At 51.4% G+C, this 19,391-nt stretch overlaps 1 protein-coding gene across 1 annotated transcript in view; it reads left to right on the top strand.

The window, feature by feature from the left end:
- Positions 1-18,856, top strand: part of DMBT1 (deleted in malignant brain tumors 1) — a 66,368-nt gene extending 47,512 nt beyond the window's left edge. Inside the window, 11 exon segments of the mRNA XM_060095479.1 lie at positions 2,613-2,936; positions 3,943-3,972; positions 4,655-4,998; positions 5,399-5,402; positions 7,853-7,882; positions 8,145-8,295; positions 10,195-10,403; positions 11,263-11,447; positions 15,956-16,344; positions 16,934-17,205; positions 18,690-18,856. Of these exon segments, the coding sequence (XP_059951462.1) occupies positions 2,613-2,936; positions 3,943-3,972; positions 4,655-4,998; positions 5,399-5,402; positions 7,853-7,882; positions 8,145-8,295; positions 10,195-10,403; positions 11,263-11,447; positions 15,956-16,344; positions 16,934-17,205; positions 18,690-18,856 (2,105 nt within the window).
- The last annotated feature ends 535 nt before the right edge of the window (positions 18,857-19,391 follow it).

Below are 19,391 nucleotides of genomic sequence, written 5' to 3'. Positions count from 1 at the left end.
AAAATACAGATAGGAGTCTGGTCATAAATATGTAGTCCAGAGCCCGTTTGTCTCTTGCCTCAGGAAATGTAAACAGGGAGCTGGTAATGAATGTCTGGCCTGGAGTCCATCTTCTTCTCACCCCAGGAAGTGTGAACATCAGGCCAGTTGTAAATGTCTAGCCTGGAGCCCATCTTTCTCCTGCCTCATTGCCATAGTGATAATATCTGGTGCCAAAGAAGGTGGGAAGTGCTATGTACTCCAGCCCATTTGGCCTGTCTCAGTGCAGGTGGGATGGTCAAGGCTCTGAGAAGTCCTTCAGTAAGGAAAAGGATTGACTTTCTCCATCAAACGGACAACCTGGAATTAAAGAATTATCCAGCAATATCCTAAAATCACTTCATTTTCTTTCTAGATTGGTGGCGTCCATCAGCTCTAATCACGGAAAGTAAGTGTCACATTTTTCCATCTGACCCCCCGGGCATGGGTTTCCTGTCCCCAGGCGTGGCTGTCTATGTAGCTAATGCCGACACATGCATAGCCCACCTCAACCTGCACACACAGCCCACCCAGGCTGCCCCACCACGTCCTGCCCCGGCCCTCACCCACAGCCAGCGTGGAGCCTGCACACTCTCAACCTCACTCTCCCCTGCTCGGTAGATGACTTCTGTTTTAACTAAGGAGATCACCTTCCCCTTCTTTTTTCTGAATGAGATAAGTGATTCTCAAAAACATAGACCTCATGGCTTTTATTCCTTGGAGTATCTCCAAAGCTTTGGGAGAAAGAAGGGGGATAAAGAATAAACGGATAGGTTCACAAATAATCATGCTTTTACAAGTATTTTTTACCTCATGATATGGATGGAGTTCAGTAGGTTTCCATTGTTTGTAAGAAATGATATGGCTACTTTTCCTTGTCATTGTCTTCTCTTACCATCATTTTAAATAAATGCCCCTGTGATGAAGAATATTTTCATAAATAAATTTTGCATACCTCCTCAATATTTTTTAAGACAGAGATAGATTTACTGGCTAAATTTAATATAGTGCCTTGTACATAAAATGTACTGAAGAAATACTAACTCTTATTATGTTAAACATTTTACCATCTTTGCCTTGTGTATGGTCAAATCACCATTAAGAATGTTTGTAAAATTACAGAACAATGAAAAGGATATATTAATCTCCTCACTCAGGTATTAAATATCAAATACCGAATTAATGATATAATTACAGCGACAGGTGCTTCACAGGGAAAGTTCAGTGTGCAGGGAGGCATATTAGCAGAGTCTTTACTTGCTCAAGGGATTAAGGGAAGTTCTTTACGAAGTGACACTTTTGCTGAGGCTTACAGGAGAAGCAGGTTCATTGGTAAAATGCCTTCCAGCCAGAAAGAATGCTTTGATGGTCTACGTGGGAAGGATCTTGGCTTTTCAAATGAGTGACAGGTGGCAACAGGAGGGATTGTGGGAGAGCTGGGTGAGGGAGGGCCAGATCCTTCAGAGCTTGTGTGCAGATTAAAACTCCTGGCTTTATGCTAAGGGCAGTGGGAGCTGCTGAAATGTTTTGAGCTAGGGAATTCCACAATCAGAAGTGTGTTTGCAGAAGATCACACGTATCTTTTCTGCCAAACTGCACTTCCCAAGGGCGGGAATTATGTCTGCTATTTTCATTATTGCATCCTTATTATCTAGCATTGTGTCTGGCATTCCATAAGTAGAAAGAATAGTGAACACATGAATGGATGGATGAATGTATAATTACTATTGGCATTCTGATGTAGAGTCCATATATATATACGGGGGCACGCACACACACACACAAAGTACAGTATGCTTTTTACCCTGTTTTATAACATCCTTTTTCACTTGAGTATATAATAAACACTTTTTTGATGGTCTTAAAGTTAGCATTTTTATGGCACTGAAATTATTTCTACGTCATAAAGTTTAATGGCTGCACAGTTTACGACTGTATGGATATACCATGATTTAGTTAAATAATGACAATTCATAGGACAAAAGAAGTAATTCTTTCTAACTGACTCTGAACAGCCTGCTACCAATAGACGCCTTGTCCCTAAGCATGTCCATGTGCCCTGATGATTTTCAGGGGGTGCATGGCTTGTTCAAGACTCAGCATAAGTTTGGGGTTTGAGAATGACATGAGTGAGTGCTCAGCGAAAAGTAGTTTTTAGAATAAACTTGGGCCTGATGGAGGGGGTTCCCAGGTGGGAGTGAATATCTGAAGGTGGCTCCTTGGCAGGGTCTGGGAAGCTGTCTCTGGTGGGCTCCTGCTGCAGGGGCTCAAGTTCATCCCAGAGGCCACAGGGGAATCAGGCTGTGGGCTTCCCCTCTTCCCACGTCCTTCCCAAGGCTGGGATCAGCCACTGAATTGCTGGGCCTTGTGCGGAACCCATCAGAGAACATGCGTAGCTCAGTCCACAGCCGAGGGTTGTATCAAACAGCCCCGTGGGGATAAATGATGATGACCAGGCTCAGTCAGGTCCTCCAGAAGGAAAACATTACCTTGAACTCAGAAGTCTTTCTCTGGAAGGATTCTGAACCTCGTTCGGTCCTCAGGACCTCTTCCTCTGGAAGACACAGGAGAGTGATTTTCCCGTCTCCTTCCAGGAACTGAATCGGGATTGGCCCTGAGGCTGGTGAATGGAGGTGACAGGTGTCAGGGCCGAGTGGAGGTCCTGTACCAAGGTTCCTGGGGCACCGTGTGTGACGACAGCTGGGACATCAACGACGCCGGCGTGGTCTGCAGGCAGCTGGGCTGTGGCCGGGCCTCGTCGGCCCCAGGAAGTGCCCGGTACGGTCAGGGCTCGGGGCCGATCGTCCTGGATGACGTGGGCTGCTCGGGGCACGAGCGCTACCTGTGGAGCTGCCCTCACAGGGGCTGGAACACACACAACTGTGGGCACGGCGAGGACGCTAGTGTTGTCTGCTCAGGTTGGTCTCACATAAGCTGGCTGTCCCTCTCTGGGGGTGTGGTTTCCTTCTGACACTCTGATCCCCTCGCAGAGCATTTTCTACATTCCTCGCTTCCTTAAATCACCTTGTCTCTCTGCTAAGAATTAGTATGTACATGTTTTTGTGTTTGTTTTTTTTTTTTCCGGTACGCGGGCCCCTCACTGCTGTGGCCTCTCCCATTGCGGAGCGCACGTTCTGGTCGCACAGGCTCAGAGGCCATGGCTCACGGGACCAGCCGCTCCGCGGCACGTGGGTACTTCCGGGACCGGGGCACAAACCCATTTCCCCTGCATCGGCAGGTGGACTCCCAAACACTGCGCCACCAGGGAAGCCCAGTATGAGCTTTTTGACAAGCTCCCAGGCATGTAGCTGATGAATAAGAACAAAGAACCAAACTGAAAGTGACTTGAAGCCTTTTTTCTCCATGCCACAGTGCAAGGCAGAGGCAAAAGAGGCTAGTTCGGTCACGAGATCTCTGAGGGAGGTCATGGCCTAGGACTGCAGGTGGCCCAGGTTTTGGTTCCTGAGTCCTGGACGGTAGCCCCTCCAGGGAACTGGGGTGCAGTGTCTGGGCACCAGGGCTGTCGTGTGCAGGGCAGTGACCCCTGTGTGGCCTGCCAGGCACAGCCTTGTCACCACCTACAGTCGAGCCTGACAGATCTCACACGGGATTTGGACGTGGAGCTGGACCCCTCAGTCTTGCTTCCTCAGTGAGCCCATAAATGCCGTGAGGCTGATGACCGGTTTGGGTCCACTCGGTCATCTAGACAGAGAGCTAATCCCCTTGACATTGGAAATAAGGGATGCTGGGCTGCCTGGACCTCTCAGGAGAAGCATCATTGGGGGGTGAGGACGGCAGAGGTCCCACCCCGCGTGGCAGGGCACAGGCATGGACTGAGCGTCTCACGTGCTCAGCGTCGACCCCCTTTGCCCCTGTGGTGCCCCTTCTGTGCAAGGTGTCTGATCTGCCTTCTCTCTCTCCCAGCTGCCAGGCCGCAGTCCACGCTCCTGCCAGGTGAGGCCTGGTGCCTCTTGACTCCGGGCTGTCCCCTCCCTCCCCACTCACCTCCACAGACACCATCCAGGAGGCCCACGAGCCCTGGAGGGACTCTGAACAGCCTGCTACCAATAGATAACTTGTCCCTAGACATGTCCATGTGCTCTGATGATTTTCAGTGGGTGCACGGCTTCTTCAAAAGTCAGCATAAGTTGGGGTTTTAAAATGACATGAGTTAGTGCGCACCGAAAAGTAGCTTTTAGTATAACCTTGGTCTTGATGGAGTGGGTGCCCATGTGGGAGTGAACATCTGAAGGTGGCTCCTTGGCGGGGTCTGGGAAGCTGTCTCAGGTGGGCTCCTGCTGCAGGGGCTCAAGTTCATCCCAGTGGTCCCTGGGGATTCAGGCTGTGGGCTTCCCCTCTTCCCACCACCTTCCCAAGACTGGGAGCAGCCACTCAATTGCTGGGCCTTGTGCGGAACCCATCAGAGAACATGCGTAGCTCAGTCCACAGCCAAAGGTTCTATCAAACGGCCCCATGTGGATAAATGATGATGACCAGGCTCACTCCGTTACTCCGGAAGGAGAACATTACCTTGAACTCAGAAGTCTTTCCCTGGAAGGATTATGAACCTCGTTCGGTCTACAGGACCTGTTCCTTCGGAAGACACAGGAGAGTGTATTTTCCCGTCTCCTTCCAGGACCTGAATCAGGATTGGCCCTGAGGCTGGTGAATGGAGGTGACAGGTGTCAGGGCCGAGTGGAGGTCCTGTACCGAGGCTCCTGGGGCACCGTGTGTGACGACAGCTGGGACACGAACGACGCCGACGTGGTCTGCAGGCAGCTGGGCTGTGGCCGGGCCTCGTCGGCCCCAGGAAGTGCCCGGTACGGTCAGGGCTCGGGGCCGATCATCCTGGATGACGTGGGCTGCTCGGGGCACGAGCGCTACCTGTGGAGCTGCCCTCACAGGGGCTGGAACACACACAACTGTGGGCACGGCGAGGACGCTAGTGTTGTCTGCTCAGGTTGGTCTCACATAAGCTGGGTGTCCCTCTCTGGGGGTGTGGTTTCCTTCTGACACTCTGATCCCCTCGCAGAGCATTTTCTACATTCCTCGCTTCCTTAAATCACCTTGTCTCTCTGCTAAGAATTAGTATGAGCTTTTGACAAGCTGCCAGGCATGTAGCTGGTGAATAAGAACAAAGAACCAAACTGAAAGTGACTTGAAGCCTTTTTTCTCCATGCCACAGTGCAAGGCAGAGGCAAAAGAGGCTAGTTCGGTCACGAGGTCTCTGAATGGAGGTCATGGCTTAGGAGTGCGGGTGGCCCAGGGTTTGGTTCCTGAGTCCTGGACGGTAGCCCCTCCAGGGAACTGGGGTGCACTGTCTGCGCACCAGGGCTGTCGTGTGCAGGGCAGTGACCCCTGTGTGGCCTGCCAGGCACAGCCTTGTCACCACCTACAGTCGAGCCTGACAGATCTCACACGGGATTTGGACCTGAAACTGGACACCTCAATCTTGCTCCCTCAGTGCGCCCATAAATGCTGTGAGGCTTTTGACTGGTTTGGGTCCACTCAGTCCTCTAGACACAGAGCTGATGACCGTGACTTTGGAAATAAGCGATGTTGGGCTGCCTGGACCCTTCGGTCTGGCTGACTGTAGAGCAGTTCCACAGCAGTTTGAACTCTCACAACTGTGGGCGCCACACGGCTGCCAGTTTTATCTGCTCCGCTTGGCTTCCAAGTCATTGAGCTTCTATTTTAGTGCGTTTTTTTCCAGAAAAGGGCTCTTTGTGCTGGGCTCCCCTCACTCTGAACTTCCCTGAAGGATGGGCAGTTTCCCTGAATGTATCACCCATATACCTTGGTCCCTGAATGTCTTGGGTCTGGTGTAGCACCTTCCTTAGTGGACCACCAGGGCAGAGATGGGTGAATACAGGTTGCAACAACAAATTCCCTACAAACCATTTTTATTGTGGAGCCTGATGTATGAGTTTGAGGTTGGCTCTTCAGCTCTCCTGGACAACTCGCATGGTGCCCTTCTCACGCCCTGGAGGGTAGGGGCCAGGCACTCAGCATCCCTCTCTCAGGAACCTGATGGGTGTGTTTCAGCACATACTGGGTGCTGAGGCTGATCATGTTTCCTCTTTCTTGCAGGCGCAGAAATCAACTACACTACCCCAGGTGAGTCACTGCAGCCCAACCCAAGACTCCTCTCCAGAATTCTCCCCTCTCAGGTGTCCAGAAGGAGGAGAAGTGCAGCCTCCTCCTATGGAGTGCTTTCCACTGAGGACTCTGGAAGCTGTTTTAGTGATAAGCTGAGGCCCCCAAACTATGGCTGTTACTCACCTCTGGCTGGAGGGCCCCTCTGGTCTCCTGCCACCGCTTGCTGCCAGTGCTCGTTCAGAGACGCTGTGGGGGAAGAGGTTTGGTTTTCTCGTTGTTTCCAACGAAAATAACCCCTAGTCATTCCATAGAGAACTGTGACCATGCTAGAAACATGGCCAAGGAACACTCTTACAAACGTTTGTCTGTTAAAGAATGCTTCACGTTGAGAGCAATCCCTCAAATATCTTTATGATACAGAGAAAATATCTGGTGCTAATATGTTGAGAAGTGCTACATACTCCGACCCTTTCTGGCCAGCCACAGTGTAAATTGGAATAATCAAGGCTCTGAGAAGTCCTGCAGCAAGGAAAAGGATTTATTTTCTCCATCAAACTGATGACCATGGAATTAAAAAATGATCCAGCAGTATCCTAAAATCACTTCATTTTCTTTCTTGATTGGTGGCACCCATCCACTCCAACCACTCAGAGTAACTATCATATTCTTCCACCTGACCGAGAGGGCATGGATTTCTTCTCCCCAGCCTTGGCTGCTGGTCCCCGAGCTGCAGTCATGGTGCTCACTCTCCAAAGAGTTTGCCTCTCCTGCCTTTCCTGGCACGTGGCATCGCCTGCAGCTGATGTCCCAGCCCCTGGAGGGCTGGGCCTCTCTTTAGGCTCCTCTTTACCCTTTAGTAGCTTGGCCAGCCTAAGATTCAGATCTCTGGTCAGTCCCTAGGCGAGGCTGCCCTCCTCCCCCGTGAAGACCCCACCCCTCCCCTTGGACACTAGACCCCGGTCCGTGCTGGCTGGCTGGAGCCTGCTTCATCTCCGAGCTCGGTGTGTAATCAGCAAGAGCTCCTGACTGGCTGCTCTTGAGCTGCTGCTGAACTCCCCCTCTGCCCCCCACCCCTGAGACCTTTCCTCTCCGTCCCCACCCTCCCCTCCTCACCACCTGGCTTCCTGAAGCAGCAGCAGTTTCTGGCTGCACCTCCCCTCTGATCCATTCTCTGCAGTGCAGCTAGGGGCATCTTCACGAGTTGCCAAGGTCAGTCCCAGCCTTGGGGACTGATTCCTCAAGGCCTTCTGGTCACAGATCCTCACTGCTCAGGACAACCTCTAGGGCTCTGCACAATTCTCTCATGTCATCTGGTTAGCTCCCGCCATCCCTCCTGTCCCTGCTGCGTGCACACTGAGGTTCCCCAAATGTGCCCGGTACACCTAGGTTCCTTCGCTCACACTGTTCTCTCTGCCTGGAACACCATTTTTACCTTTTTGCCTCGCCTCCCTGATTATCCACCCCCCTTTCCCTGCTCAGTCTGGGTCAGGAGCCAAAGCTCCAGGGTCCCACCACCTCCTGGGCTTTGCTCCATCACAGGCCCAGCCCATGACGCTGGGATTTGCTCTTTTCCATCCTCTCCTCCAGGCTCTGTGGTCCCTGAGGGCAAGGCCTGTATCCAGCATTCACTGTGAACCCAGGGTTGGCACATTTCCAGGCACAGAGCCAGCAAGGATTCAACAGTTGTGTCAAGGGTACCAAGAAACTGATCATTATGTTTTCTTTTTGTCAACAGATCCTGTTTACAACCTCACCCGCCCAGCCAGTAAGTTCTGAGCTCCCTGACAAGTCCCCCTTCCCTTCTGCTCAGTGACAGTGACACTGGGGAGGGATGAGGAGAATGATGAGGAGATGTTTTCCCTAAGTACAGTCTCTGTGGAGGGGCACCCCACTGACCATCAGTGTTCAGTTTGGGTCTAGGCACCTCCTGGTGGGTTTCTGTCTTGGGAATTGTTAAAAAACATCTCCCCCAGGTGACTGTGCAGCGTGCATTTTAGGTCATCAGTATTTCCATTTTATCCCAACAGCAAATTATTCCTGCGGAGGCTTCCTGTCTCAACCTTCAGGGAGCTTTTTCAGCCCATTCTACCCTGGGAACTATCCGAACAATGCCAAGTGTGTGTGGGACATTGAAGTTCAAAACAACTACCATGTGACTGTGGTCTTCAGAGACGTCCAGTAAGTGTGTGTGAGGGACCTTGCAGACACTTCAGAAGGGGATAAATGGCACCTAGCACTTCAGGAGAGATGTTTGCCCCGTTGACATCTCTTCTTATGGGTTCCATTTTCGACCGAGCACAGAGGTGGCACCAGGACCAGAGCCCTGGTTTCAAGTTGCACCTATGTCACTAATTTCCTGTGTGACCACGGGAAATCACTTAACTCACCTTAGCCTCAAGAGAGGAGAATAAAATAACTGCTTTCCTACCCTTGCTGGTTACCGGGAGGGCCACAAGAGAGAAATATATGAAAATACTTGGACAACGTTATCCAGTGGGAGGGATTATAGTTAGGAGTAATAATAATTATTATTATTACAATATTTATTATAATAGTAATAATACTCATTGTTAGGAGTAATAATAACAAGAATCCTATTAACAACCGCACCCGTTTTTCTGAACCCTTTTCACTCTACCCCCTCCGTTTTTGGGGTGAGTTTCGGGCAGAGGAGGAGAAATCCCTGCAGCAGAGCTTAGGTTATCTGTTCCTCATCCAACGAAGAGTTGGAATCCTTGTTTTAAGTGGAGGAGCCTTCATCAGAACGACAGTGATACATGATTGGTTCAAGGAGGGGGGTGACCACAGCAAGTCACCAGTAGTTTCTAGAGTCCTGGGAAGGAGGTACCATAATTTCTCCTCTAACAGCCACCACTGAACAAAGCAGTTTTCTCTCTTGATTTCTGGTTGCAGTGGCCTTGGGAGTCTCTGCCTTGGAAATTTGTGTGGGGTTTTGTGAAAAGTACAATATTATTTTAATCTCTTCATCATTACAATTCCTACTGGATTTTGGGGACTGTATGAAATCCTTTAGAGGAAGGTTGACCGTGACTGGTTCTGAGTCAGCATCTTAATAACAGTGACCACCATTTGTGACACTTTATGAAGCACTTTTCCATATATTACATTGTTTGAGCCTCACGACGGCTTTCTTCAGTATACATGGGTAGGGAGATTTCACCTTCGTAAATAAGAAACCTAAGCTGCAGAGAGGCTATTTGACTTGCCCAGTATTTTTTTGTTCAATTATTTGTTTCTATCACTATGAATTCATGGATTTTAAAAAATTCTATGGGAAACTGGGGTCTTTTTGATCAAAGAAAAAGTCTAAGGTAGGATGTGATCCTTTCTCACGTGATGCAAAAGGCTGTCAGGAGAAGGGCTGTAGATCTCATATGTGTGACCCCAAAAGGCAGGACTAGAACCATGTATGGAGGTCATGGGAAGATGAATCTCCCCCCGATTTAAGAAAGTCTCACAACCTGGTGGTTACCAGTGGGGAGAGGGATTGGAGGAGGGACAGTACAGGGGTAGGGGAGTAAGAGGTAGAAACTATTATGTATAAAATAAGCTACAAGGATACATTGTATCAATACAAGGCAGGGAATATAGCCAATATTTTATAATAACTATAAATGGAGTATAACCTTTAAACATTGTGAATCACTATATTGTACACCCGTAACTTGTATAATATTGTACATCAACTATACTTCAATAAAAAAGGAAATCTATTACTTTCAATTATTAATTTTGTCAGAGTTTCTGGCTTAGCGGTGTGATGCCTCTCACGGAGATCTGACCCCCTGCATCAAATCCTGGTTAAAAGCGAAGCCAGATCCCTGGTGGCTCAGTGGTTGAGAGTCTGCCTGCCGATGCAGGGGACACGGGTTTGTGCCCCGGTCCGGGAAGATCCCACATGCCACGGAGCGGCTGGGCCCGTGAGCCATGGGCGCTGAGCCTGCGCATCCAGAGCCCGTGCTCCGCAACGGGAGAGGCCACAGCAGTGAGAGGCCCGTGTACCGCAAAAAAAAGAAAAAAAAAGTGAAGCCAGAACTGTGCGTTGTGTCTCTGCAGGCTTGAAGGCGGCTGTAACTACGATTATATTGAAGTGTTTGACGGCCCTCACCACAGTTCCCCTCTGCTCGCCCGGGTTTGTGATGGGGCAAGGGACTCCTTCACCTCGTCATCCAACTTCATGTCCATTCGCTTCGTCAGCGATGGCAGCGTCAAGATGAGAGGGTTCCAGGCTGAATACTACTCCAGACTTTCCACTGGGAGCACAAGTAAGTCCCCGTCTGTCTGGGTGGGGCCCCTCGGAGTGACTTCTGCTGCTCAGCCATCCCATGGCTGTGAAATGAGAAATGATAGCCGCGTTTTCAGGTCACCAAGGCTCAATCTGGTGCAGAAAGGGGCCAAGAGCAGTGGGTCTTGGGACTCTGGCTCCCAGACATGGCCGATGGGTGGTGCGTTGGCCTTTCTGTGGTCAGCAGAGATGAAGTAGAAGGGCAAGGTGTTGCTTTCAACAGATAGTGAGATGTCAGTGTCAAGGGCAGAGGGGATCACCTGGCTTGAGGCCTTGTGGCCTTCCCAGAGTGTGGGACACTGTGACCTTGTCCTGAGACCTAGCACATTCGGCTGCTGCCTGAAGATGGTCTGAGCTGGTCACTCAGCCACGTCCAGCAGAGGCTGATGGCCACGGTTTGAGCTGTTAAGTGGACTGATGTACAGATTGGCCAGGGGCCAGGCAAGGTGAGGTACTGGCTCTCTTTGAGGTCAGGATTTTAAGCACCGACCTGCCCCTTAGCTAAAGGACCTATGTTTAGGTCCATAGCTAAGGACGTTGATTTTCCGACATCCCCGCAATTCAACCCGAGCGCTACTTTACTATATGGATAAGCGGCAACTTGGCAAAACATTTTGCTTGTTTCACACCCTGCCTTCACTTCTCCATCAGAGGAGTCCTAGTCCCTGTGCCCTCAAGGGGTCTCATGAGAGTGAAACTGACTTGGGCCCCAGGGCACCGGGCGTGGTGGTGAGCTGTGTCCGCACGCAGACCATCTGCCAGCCATCTCAATCTCTGCTCCTTTCTGTGGGCTTGCGGGGACGCTGACACTGACCGCACTGTCTGCCCTTGGCCCCCAGAGCTGCTTTGCCTGCAGAATCACATGCGAGCCAGTGTGAGCGTGAGCTACCTCCAGTCCCTGGGCTACTCTGCCAGAAACCTTGTCATCGCCGGCTGGAACAGGAACTACTGGTGTCAGCCCCAGATGACTTCGAGCCAGGTGACCTTCACAGTTCCCTACTCTGGCTGTGGCACCATCCAGCAGGTAAGCCTGGAGCTTCTTCCTTTCCCCCCTGCTGGCCCAGCTTTCTTACAGTGCCCTGCGCTGTGCTTTGTGAATTCTGGGACCCAGAAAACATGATTAGGATACAACCAGAACGTAATCGGGCTGAAGATATAAATCCATCCCTTGGTGCCATGACGTAGCTGCAGCCATGTCCAGATAGAAGGAAGGAAAGTCAGTGGGGAGTTTTTCCCACATTGTCCATCAGAGAGGGTGCCTGGCAGGCTGCTATCACTTCAGCAACAGCGATAGCAGCTCCCAGGGGCAGCTCCAGGTTCTAAAGGGCCTGGAGCTTATACAGGTTGGTGTTGGGGTGGGCAAGAGAGGCAGGTGCCTCATTCATGGAAAGAATGCAAGCATATCTTAGTTTTAGAAATCTTACAAAAACACATGGCTGTGCCAGTGCATTGCTGAGCCCCGGAAGAGCCTGTGCAGGCGGGCCCTGAAGCTTAAGCTTCATTAGCTTCACAGTAAATTGGCCTCTGCAGCTATCATTTGTTGAGCTGTCACCACCTGGGGCGACCAGTTGTCTTGGTTGACCTGGAACTTTGCAGATTTTAGCATGGAGAAGTCTTATGTCTCAGGAAACTCCTTAATCCTGTCCCCCTACAAGTGGCAGACGCTGAGATTAGTCTGTGTCCAACTCCCCCAAATCCCCAGCAAGATGATGCAAGTCTCCCCTCACTGTCATCCTACTTGAAAAACAGGGAGACTGGGCTTTGAGGGGTCAAGCAGGCTGCTTAAAGCTACTTAGCCAGGAAGCGGTAGGGCCAACGCCAGACTCTGAGAATCTCAAAAATGTGGCACTGAGTGAAAGAAGCCAGGCACGAAAGATTACCCACCCTGTGACGTCATTTCTATGAAATTTGTGTACATAGTAAGCCGACCTGGCGGGAGGGGACTGCCTGCAAAGGGGCAGGATGGAGCTGTTTGAATTAATGAGAGTGTTGAGTCTTTTACTGTCAAACCCCACCGAATGGTAAACTTAGAGTTGTTGCATTTAATTTTATGTAAATTCATTTTAAACGCTGCACTCTAAGTTCTGAATTTTTGGCTGACACCTAAGTAATCACTTCAAGATTTTGTCTGTCAGGGAGCAGACACAGTGCAAATACTTTTATTAGGTTTAGGACCGCAGTATAAATATACAGCACAAAAGGCTCAAATACGTACCATGTGAGTGACACACGCGATCAGAGGGTTTGCCCATCACCAAAGACGTACCGTACCTTTGCCGCGTGCCAGGCTAGGTGCTATGAGCGTGCTGTTCATTATCTGGCAAGGTCATAAGGAACCGTGAGAGTAGGAGGGGACACTCGTTAAGCTAACCACATGGGCCTGTCGGCCACAGGTGGGTGCCCGCGCCCAAGGGTCTGCAGTTGCCACTGTGGCCCCCCAGCTCCCACTGGACAGTCCCTGCAGACACCAGATCTCCTTCTGATAGGAGCCGAGTGGGTCAGGGAGGCTTACACGCAGAGAAGGGCACAGATGAGTCACGCCCTGCAAACGTTCTAGTGGACCTGGCTTTTACCTTTCGTGCTGTCAATCAGTCGTGTTGGATTCTGGTTTGTCCTGAGTTTAGTCAGGGGGAATCAGTCTACCAAAGGTGACCCAGCCCTCCCAGTTCCGGACATGCAGCCTGGAGCCTCTGACATCCGATCCATCCTATTTGTGTTCCTTCATCTCCAATAGGAGCTGCCAAATCCACGGGCCAGCCCTGGTCTTCCAATGTGGCTGGTCATGGGCAGCACAGGCTACATTCTGATTCCTCTGCTTATTTAAATACTTGTATCCCCTAGCAAACCGTGCCTCCAGGGCAGGCCAGTGTTTCATTCATCTTTGCAACTGCCAGTGCCCCTGGTGTGGAGCCTAAGCCTTTATAATCAGATTATTAAGGGCTAGTATGCGTGCCAGGCACTGAACGAAGAGTTCCACGAGACTTTCAAAATTCTCGAGATAACTTCTATTCCCATTTAATTGTGAGGAAACGGAAGCTTGCAGAGGTTAAGCCACTTGCCCAAGGCCACATGAACATGAACTGTGGAGCCGGCATTCAAAGGCAGGACGGCATGAACCGTAGCTGGTACTTTCTGCATCTCCTCCAGGTGCCCCGTTTAGTATGTGTCTGACAAACGTTGGATCATGTGTCTGAACAGGCAAGGTCTCCCCACCACAGGAGTGGGATGCCAGGCGGAAGGGGCCAAGTCTCTATGGGAAAGCCGTGGACATGTCTGCCAGACTCCCACTCCATCCCAAGTGCCTTGCACACTGAGCAGACGTCTAATAATGAATTTTAATTTAAAATCAGAACAGCTTCTGATGATCAAGAAATAAACCTGCACCCCACGTTCATTGTTTGGCATGCATTCAGAATCTAGCTTGACCATGGAAACCACAGGCAAATGTGAATTCAAGAACACTTTCATGGGACTGTACAGAGTTCAACTGAAGGCACCTCAGCTTGTCTTTGAAGGAGTAACAAAGTGGCAACATTTATATGGTTTCTTGCAATAACCATTGGCACTCCAATATAAAGTCCCCCCCCCCCACTTTTTTAAGAAAATATAAAGGCAGAAAACACAGTGTACTTCCCATGAAGGACTGGAAGGCATAGAGCCCTTCCTAGGCCCTTTGCCAGACCTGAGTCCAAAGTGCGGGCTCTGGCGCTCCCTGCAGGCCAGAGCCTCCCTCTGACGGGAGAAAAGGGAAACCCACGGTCAGAGAGTAGGCAAGGGTCCCAGGGTGGCAAGACCACTTTAGATAGTTTTTAAACTTTTCTCTTTTCACATGTCTTTCTGGAAAGGACAAACTCAGAGCTGAATTTTGCAGCTTCAAACATGAAGTGAAAGCCTCTCCAACACATGCTGCTCTAAAGAATAATTATATTTACGTTGTACAAGTGCTGGCTTCAGAAGGGAACTTGTCTAATCTCCCAAATGGCCAGGAATGAACTTTTGCTCCTGACAGCATATATGACTAACTTGCTGTGACAAACTTGCTTTGTTTTTTTTTTTCAGTACGCGGGCCTCTCACTGTTGTGGCCTCTCCCGTTGCGGAGCACAGCCTCCGGACGCGCAGGCTCAGCAGCCATGGCTCACGGGCCCAGCCGCTCCGCGGCATGTGGGATCTTCCCAGACCGGGACACGAACCCATGTCCCCTGTATTGGCAGGCGGACTCTCAACAACTGAGCCACCAGGGAAGCCCCTATTTTTTTTTTTTTAAAGAGTAAGGTTGTCTTACATTTTAGGGCTTCTATTTAGGCCACTATGGTGTTATTTTTATGCCTGTTCTTGCAGAAGCACCCACAGCTGGTGGGAACTCGTACCAGGCAAGGACAAGTTTGCTTACAACCATCACAGCATTTGGGAGGGAAGGAGTGCGCCACCCCCAGTCTCCACCTGGGGACGCTGCTCTTGTGCTCACCTCACCTGCGGCCAGATGATCATGACCATGGGGCTTCCAGGGGCGCTTGCTCACCTGTGTCCCCTTGGCCATTTGGGCTGGTTGCTCCTGGCACCATCCTTCTTTCATCACAAGTACTTTTGTTGGACTTCTGTCCCCTGGACCTTTCCTCCATTCCATGGATCTTTACTGATGCTATTGATGCTATAGTTAACACTACACCAAGCCCTGGGAAAAGAGAGATGCTTAGACACCACCCTTTCCTTGAAATGCTTACAGACCACCAGGTGTGAGACCCTTGTCTCTGGAAAGGTCACTCTTATGAGACGGTAGGCACATCAAACAGCGTGAGAGACCAACATTCTTAGGAATTTGCTGCTTCATGAAAGGCACAGCAGGAAATGGTCCTGTGGTTTGGGGAGTGGAGAAGCAAAGCGTGACAGGAAGCGCTCCAGCATTGCCACGGCCCCCACTCCAATCCCCCACACACACCACCACCTCGTGGTCCATACGAGCCTCTGGGGAATTTCCTGCCCCAGAGGTCAGAGACCTGCCGCAGCCATAACTCTGGATCTCTGTTGCTTCGGGCTCCGGCAGCTTCAGACACCAAACTGCAATAACTACTGACCCATCCAAACAGCACAGTGAAAACGAATCCCACTAGCCCCTCCCACGACTGCCTCCCCTGATTTCTCCCAGCAAGAGTGAGAGTGAAATAGAACAAGCCAGAAGGGCCCTGAGCCATGGAGACCAAACTCAGCTTAGTCATACAGCAGGGGTAGGGAGTCATCCAGACACCCCCATCTTTCCATAAGCAGCAGCTCCTGGGAGGCACCAACACACTGTGGTCCCCGTCACGTGGCAGAGGAAAGGGGACGTGTGAAAGGAGGGAGTCTTGCTGGTGAAGTGTATCCATCCCAGGGAATGGTAGCCATGGTGATAGGCATGATGTGCCGTCTCTGTGTGGTTCTGGGAGGGTTTTGAAATCTTGCAGCACCTCTTCAGTCTCATTCTCACCCAAAGCAGCAACGAGATTCCCTTAGTGGGTGACGTTTGCCTGACTCTGCTCGCCTGCCTGTCTCCCCAGGTGGATAATGATACCATCACCTACTCCAACTTCCTCAAAGCAGCTGTTTCGAGTGGCATTATCAGCAGGAGGAAAGACCTCCACATTCACATCAGCTGCAAAATGCTCCAGAACACCTGGGTTAACACGATGTACATTGTTAATGACACCCTCGAGGTCAAGAACATACAATACAGCAATTTTGACGTGAACATTTCCTTTTATACATCCTCTTCATTCTTATATCCCGTGACCAGCAGCCCATACTATGTGGACCTGAACCAGGATTTGTACCTTCAGGCTGAAATCCTCCATTCTAACGCCTCCCTGGCCTTATTTGTGGACACCTGTGTGGCGTCACCATCTCCCAATGACTTTACATCTTTGACTTATGATCTCATCCGGAGCGGGTAAGGAGTGTCTTCATGGGGTGGACTTCAGCCTCTACCTGATAACTCACACACAGCCAGCCCAGAGCTCAAGGAAGGCAGATTGGGCTCCCAGTAGCTCCAGCTTAACCAGCCAGGCTGTCATCTCTGGGCATCTGGAGAACTGAGTGGCCATCAAGCAGGTTAACTATAAAGTAAAATTAGACCGAGTGACTAAACTCCAGGCAAGCCTTAATATCAAAAAGACATGCCTGTAGTGGGAAAACACTGATTTTGAAGCAGATGGAGGTTGGGATGCCAGCTCTGCCCCGTCCCAGCTGCATCGCTCTGGACAGGCAATAGCGTCTCTCTGAGCCAGTTTCTGCAGCCATCAAATGCACGTAGTGAAGCCCATACATATCACAGCCTGTTGGAAGGATTAAACAAGAAGGAGGAGGTGGGGTGCCGCACAAAGAGCATGCCCAGCAGGTGGTCCACAAGGAAGGCTGTGAAGGCAGCAGGCGGTCCTCTGACCGCCACCCTCTGAGGAGGATGCCCAGCCCACGGGGTGGGTGGCGTGAGGAGGGCAGCGCCTTGCTGAGGGCTGACGGTGACTCCTCTCCTTCTCCAGGTGTGTGAAGGATGAAACCTACCGATCCTACCGCCAGCCCTCGCCCAACGTCCTCCGCTTCAAGTTCAGTTCCTTCCACTTCCTGAGCCGCTTCCCCTCCGTGTACCTGCAGTGCAAGATGGTCGTGTGCAGGGCGTACGACGCCTCGTCCCGCTGCAGCAGAGGCTGCATCGTGAGGGCCAAGAGGGGCGTGGGCTCCTACCAGGAGAAGGTGGATGTCGCCCTGGGACCCATCCAGCTGCAGGTCCCGCATGCTGAGAAGAGGAGCCTGGGTAGGTGGCCATCTCCCCACCCCGCCATCTGCCGGGGCCCAGGCCCATGAACCGTGGGGACTTGGGATGCTTCCGTGGGTGTCCCGTTTCCCCTCGAATAGGGCTCCTGTGCTACCCTGGGCGATATGAAGTGGAGCTAGACCTGGTTCTCACCTTCTTCCAAGAGCTTCTGGTCTCTGGGGGATGCGCATGTAGGGTGTGGTCAAGACAGTTCTCATGTGGGCCACAGAACACCTGACGGTTTTACCCTCTGGGTTCTGAATACCCAACCTCACACTCCTCTTCTGTAAAACAAAAACGTTAATACTTACCTCTTAGGACTGTTGAGGGCGTTACACAAAACACTGTTAGTTACACTGCTCTGGCCCCTGCCTGGTGTAAGTCACTGGCTGCAAAGAACGGTGATTTTGTTACTATCGTTACTGTCACCAATGTTAACAGTAATCATCACATTATTACTTATAATGATGGTGACAAACTGTAGCCCTGGAGAAGCACAGTCAGGGTCTGGGCAGGGCCGTGTGGGTCCAGGCAGGACTGGTTTATTCTCGCGGCTCCCAGGGGTTGATCCTGGAAAAGCCATTTCATTTTCCCCATCTAGAACGGGGAGCAGATTTCCCACTGTGCTGTTCTGCTGTGCACGTGGGTGAGGAAATGTTTGCTGAGGGATTCCCATGATTTCTGGTCCAGACCGGGCCAGGTCGACAAATGTGGTGGCGGCGTTGGTGACAGGAGCAGATGCGGAGCAGCACTGGTCACAAATCCTCCCGCAGTCACAGGGCTTCACCCCACAGAGGATCTCTGACAGCTCGCTCCCCTCCAGGCCCAGATTCAGGCCCTTCCCCGGAAGTCTGGCTGCTCCCAGGGTCTTTCCTCCCATGTGCAACATTCCAGGCATCTTTGGAAGACCTATTATGTGCCAGGAGACAGAGAACTAAATACATCAAAATCCTTGCCCAGAGGAGCTTCCATTCCAGCGGGAGGGGACACAGTGCGGCCATAAGTCACCTGCATGGTACCCACCACGGGGGCTGGAGCTACAAGAGAGAAGGAAGGCAGGGCAGGGGGAGGGGCAAAGGCGGCCGATGATGACACTGCTCACGTCTCTCCTTTCCCTTCTCTTCCCACCGACACTGTGGTAGCTTAAGGCCGGTGTCCCTCTTGCTGGGACCTTTGTGCCCATTTCCCAAATGGGCTCAAATGCCCCAACTCACTCTCCTCCCATCCATCGGTAGCCTTCAGCCAGATATCTTATGCCAAAGCCCAGCTCTGACTTCCTGTTCACACACCTTCTTTGCTCCTGTTGGCCAACAAGACACTGTGAAATCTGCCAGGGCTGACACTCAGCTGCTCTTTGGGGTCTGACCTCAGTTTCCTGAAAGGCACTCTTTTCTCCCTTCTCTTCCCCGCCCACCAAACAGTTCTGATTGCCATCACCCTGCCCGGGGACCCCCGTCCTTACAGCTCTCCCCTCTCCTTCCCAGACCGGCCAGAGGTTGACCTGGAAGAGGAGGCCAGCGCCCAGGGGAGCTACCACAGTGCCACCATCTTTGCTGGGGTCTTCCTGGTCGTGCTCTTGGCTGTAGCAGCCTTCACACTGGGGAGAAGCACCCGTGCTGCCCATGGCCAGCGTCTGAGCTCTAGGATGTGAAGCAGGAGGACACGCGCGGTGCTCAGACACAGGCCCCCATGCCCTGGAGCCCGTAAGAGGAGGGAAGAAACCAGCGTCCAGAGCTTGGCACGCAGAGCACCCAACTCTGGCCCAGGTGCACAGTGGTGGGTGGTGGAGGAGGGGGTGAGAAAGATGGGAGCAGGTTTTCCCAGAAACGCAGACTTGGTGCTGGGACAAAATGTCAGGCAAGCAGGTGCTGGAACCTAAAATCCCACGTGAGGCAGTGAGCCACACACTAGAAGCAGCAGCGCTTGTTCTAGATAGAATTTCTTTTCTGACTCTTTATGAACCAGCTTCTTTGGCCTGTGGTGTATACATTAGCCTTTTCTTATCATAGGACAAGCCAAATAAAGAAATTTTCAAAGCAAGTGTTGGTTTGGTCACTGTTTCCAGTGTCACATCTAAGCACTGATCCCTTCATGTGAGGTAGGCAGGTAATGTGGGCTCCCACAAGGAGTGAGATAGGCCACGGGGCCCTGCCCTGTCGTGCCCCTGAGGCAGAGGAGAGTGTGGA

The sequence above is a fragment of the Mesoplodon densirostris genome, chromosome 1 (assembly GCF_025265405.1).
Source record: "Mesoplodon densirostris isolate mMesDen1 chromosome 1, mMesDen1 primary haplotype, whole genome shotgun sequence".
In the NCBI taxonomy this organism is placed as follows: domain Eukaryota; kingdom Metazoa; phylum Chordata; class Mammalia; order Artiodactyla; family Ziphiidae; genus Mesoplodon; species Mesoplodon densirostris.
This window is presented reverse-complemented; position numbering and strand designations above follow the sequence as displayed.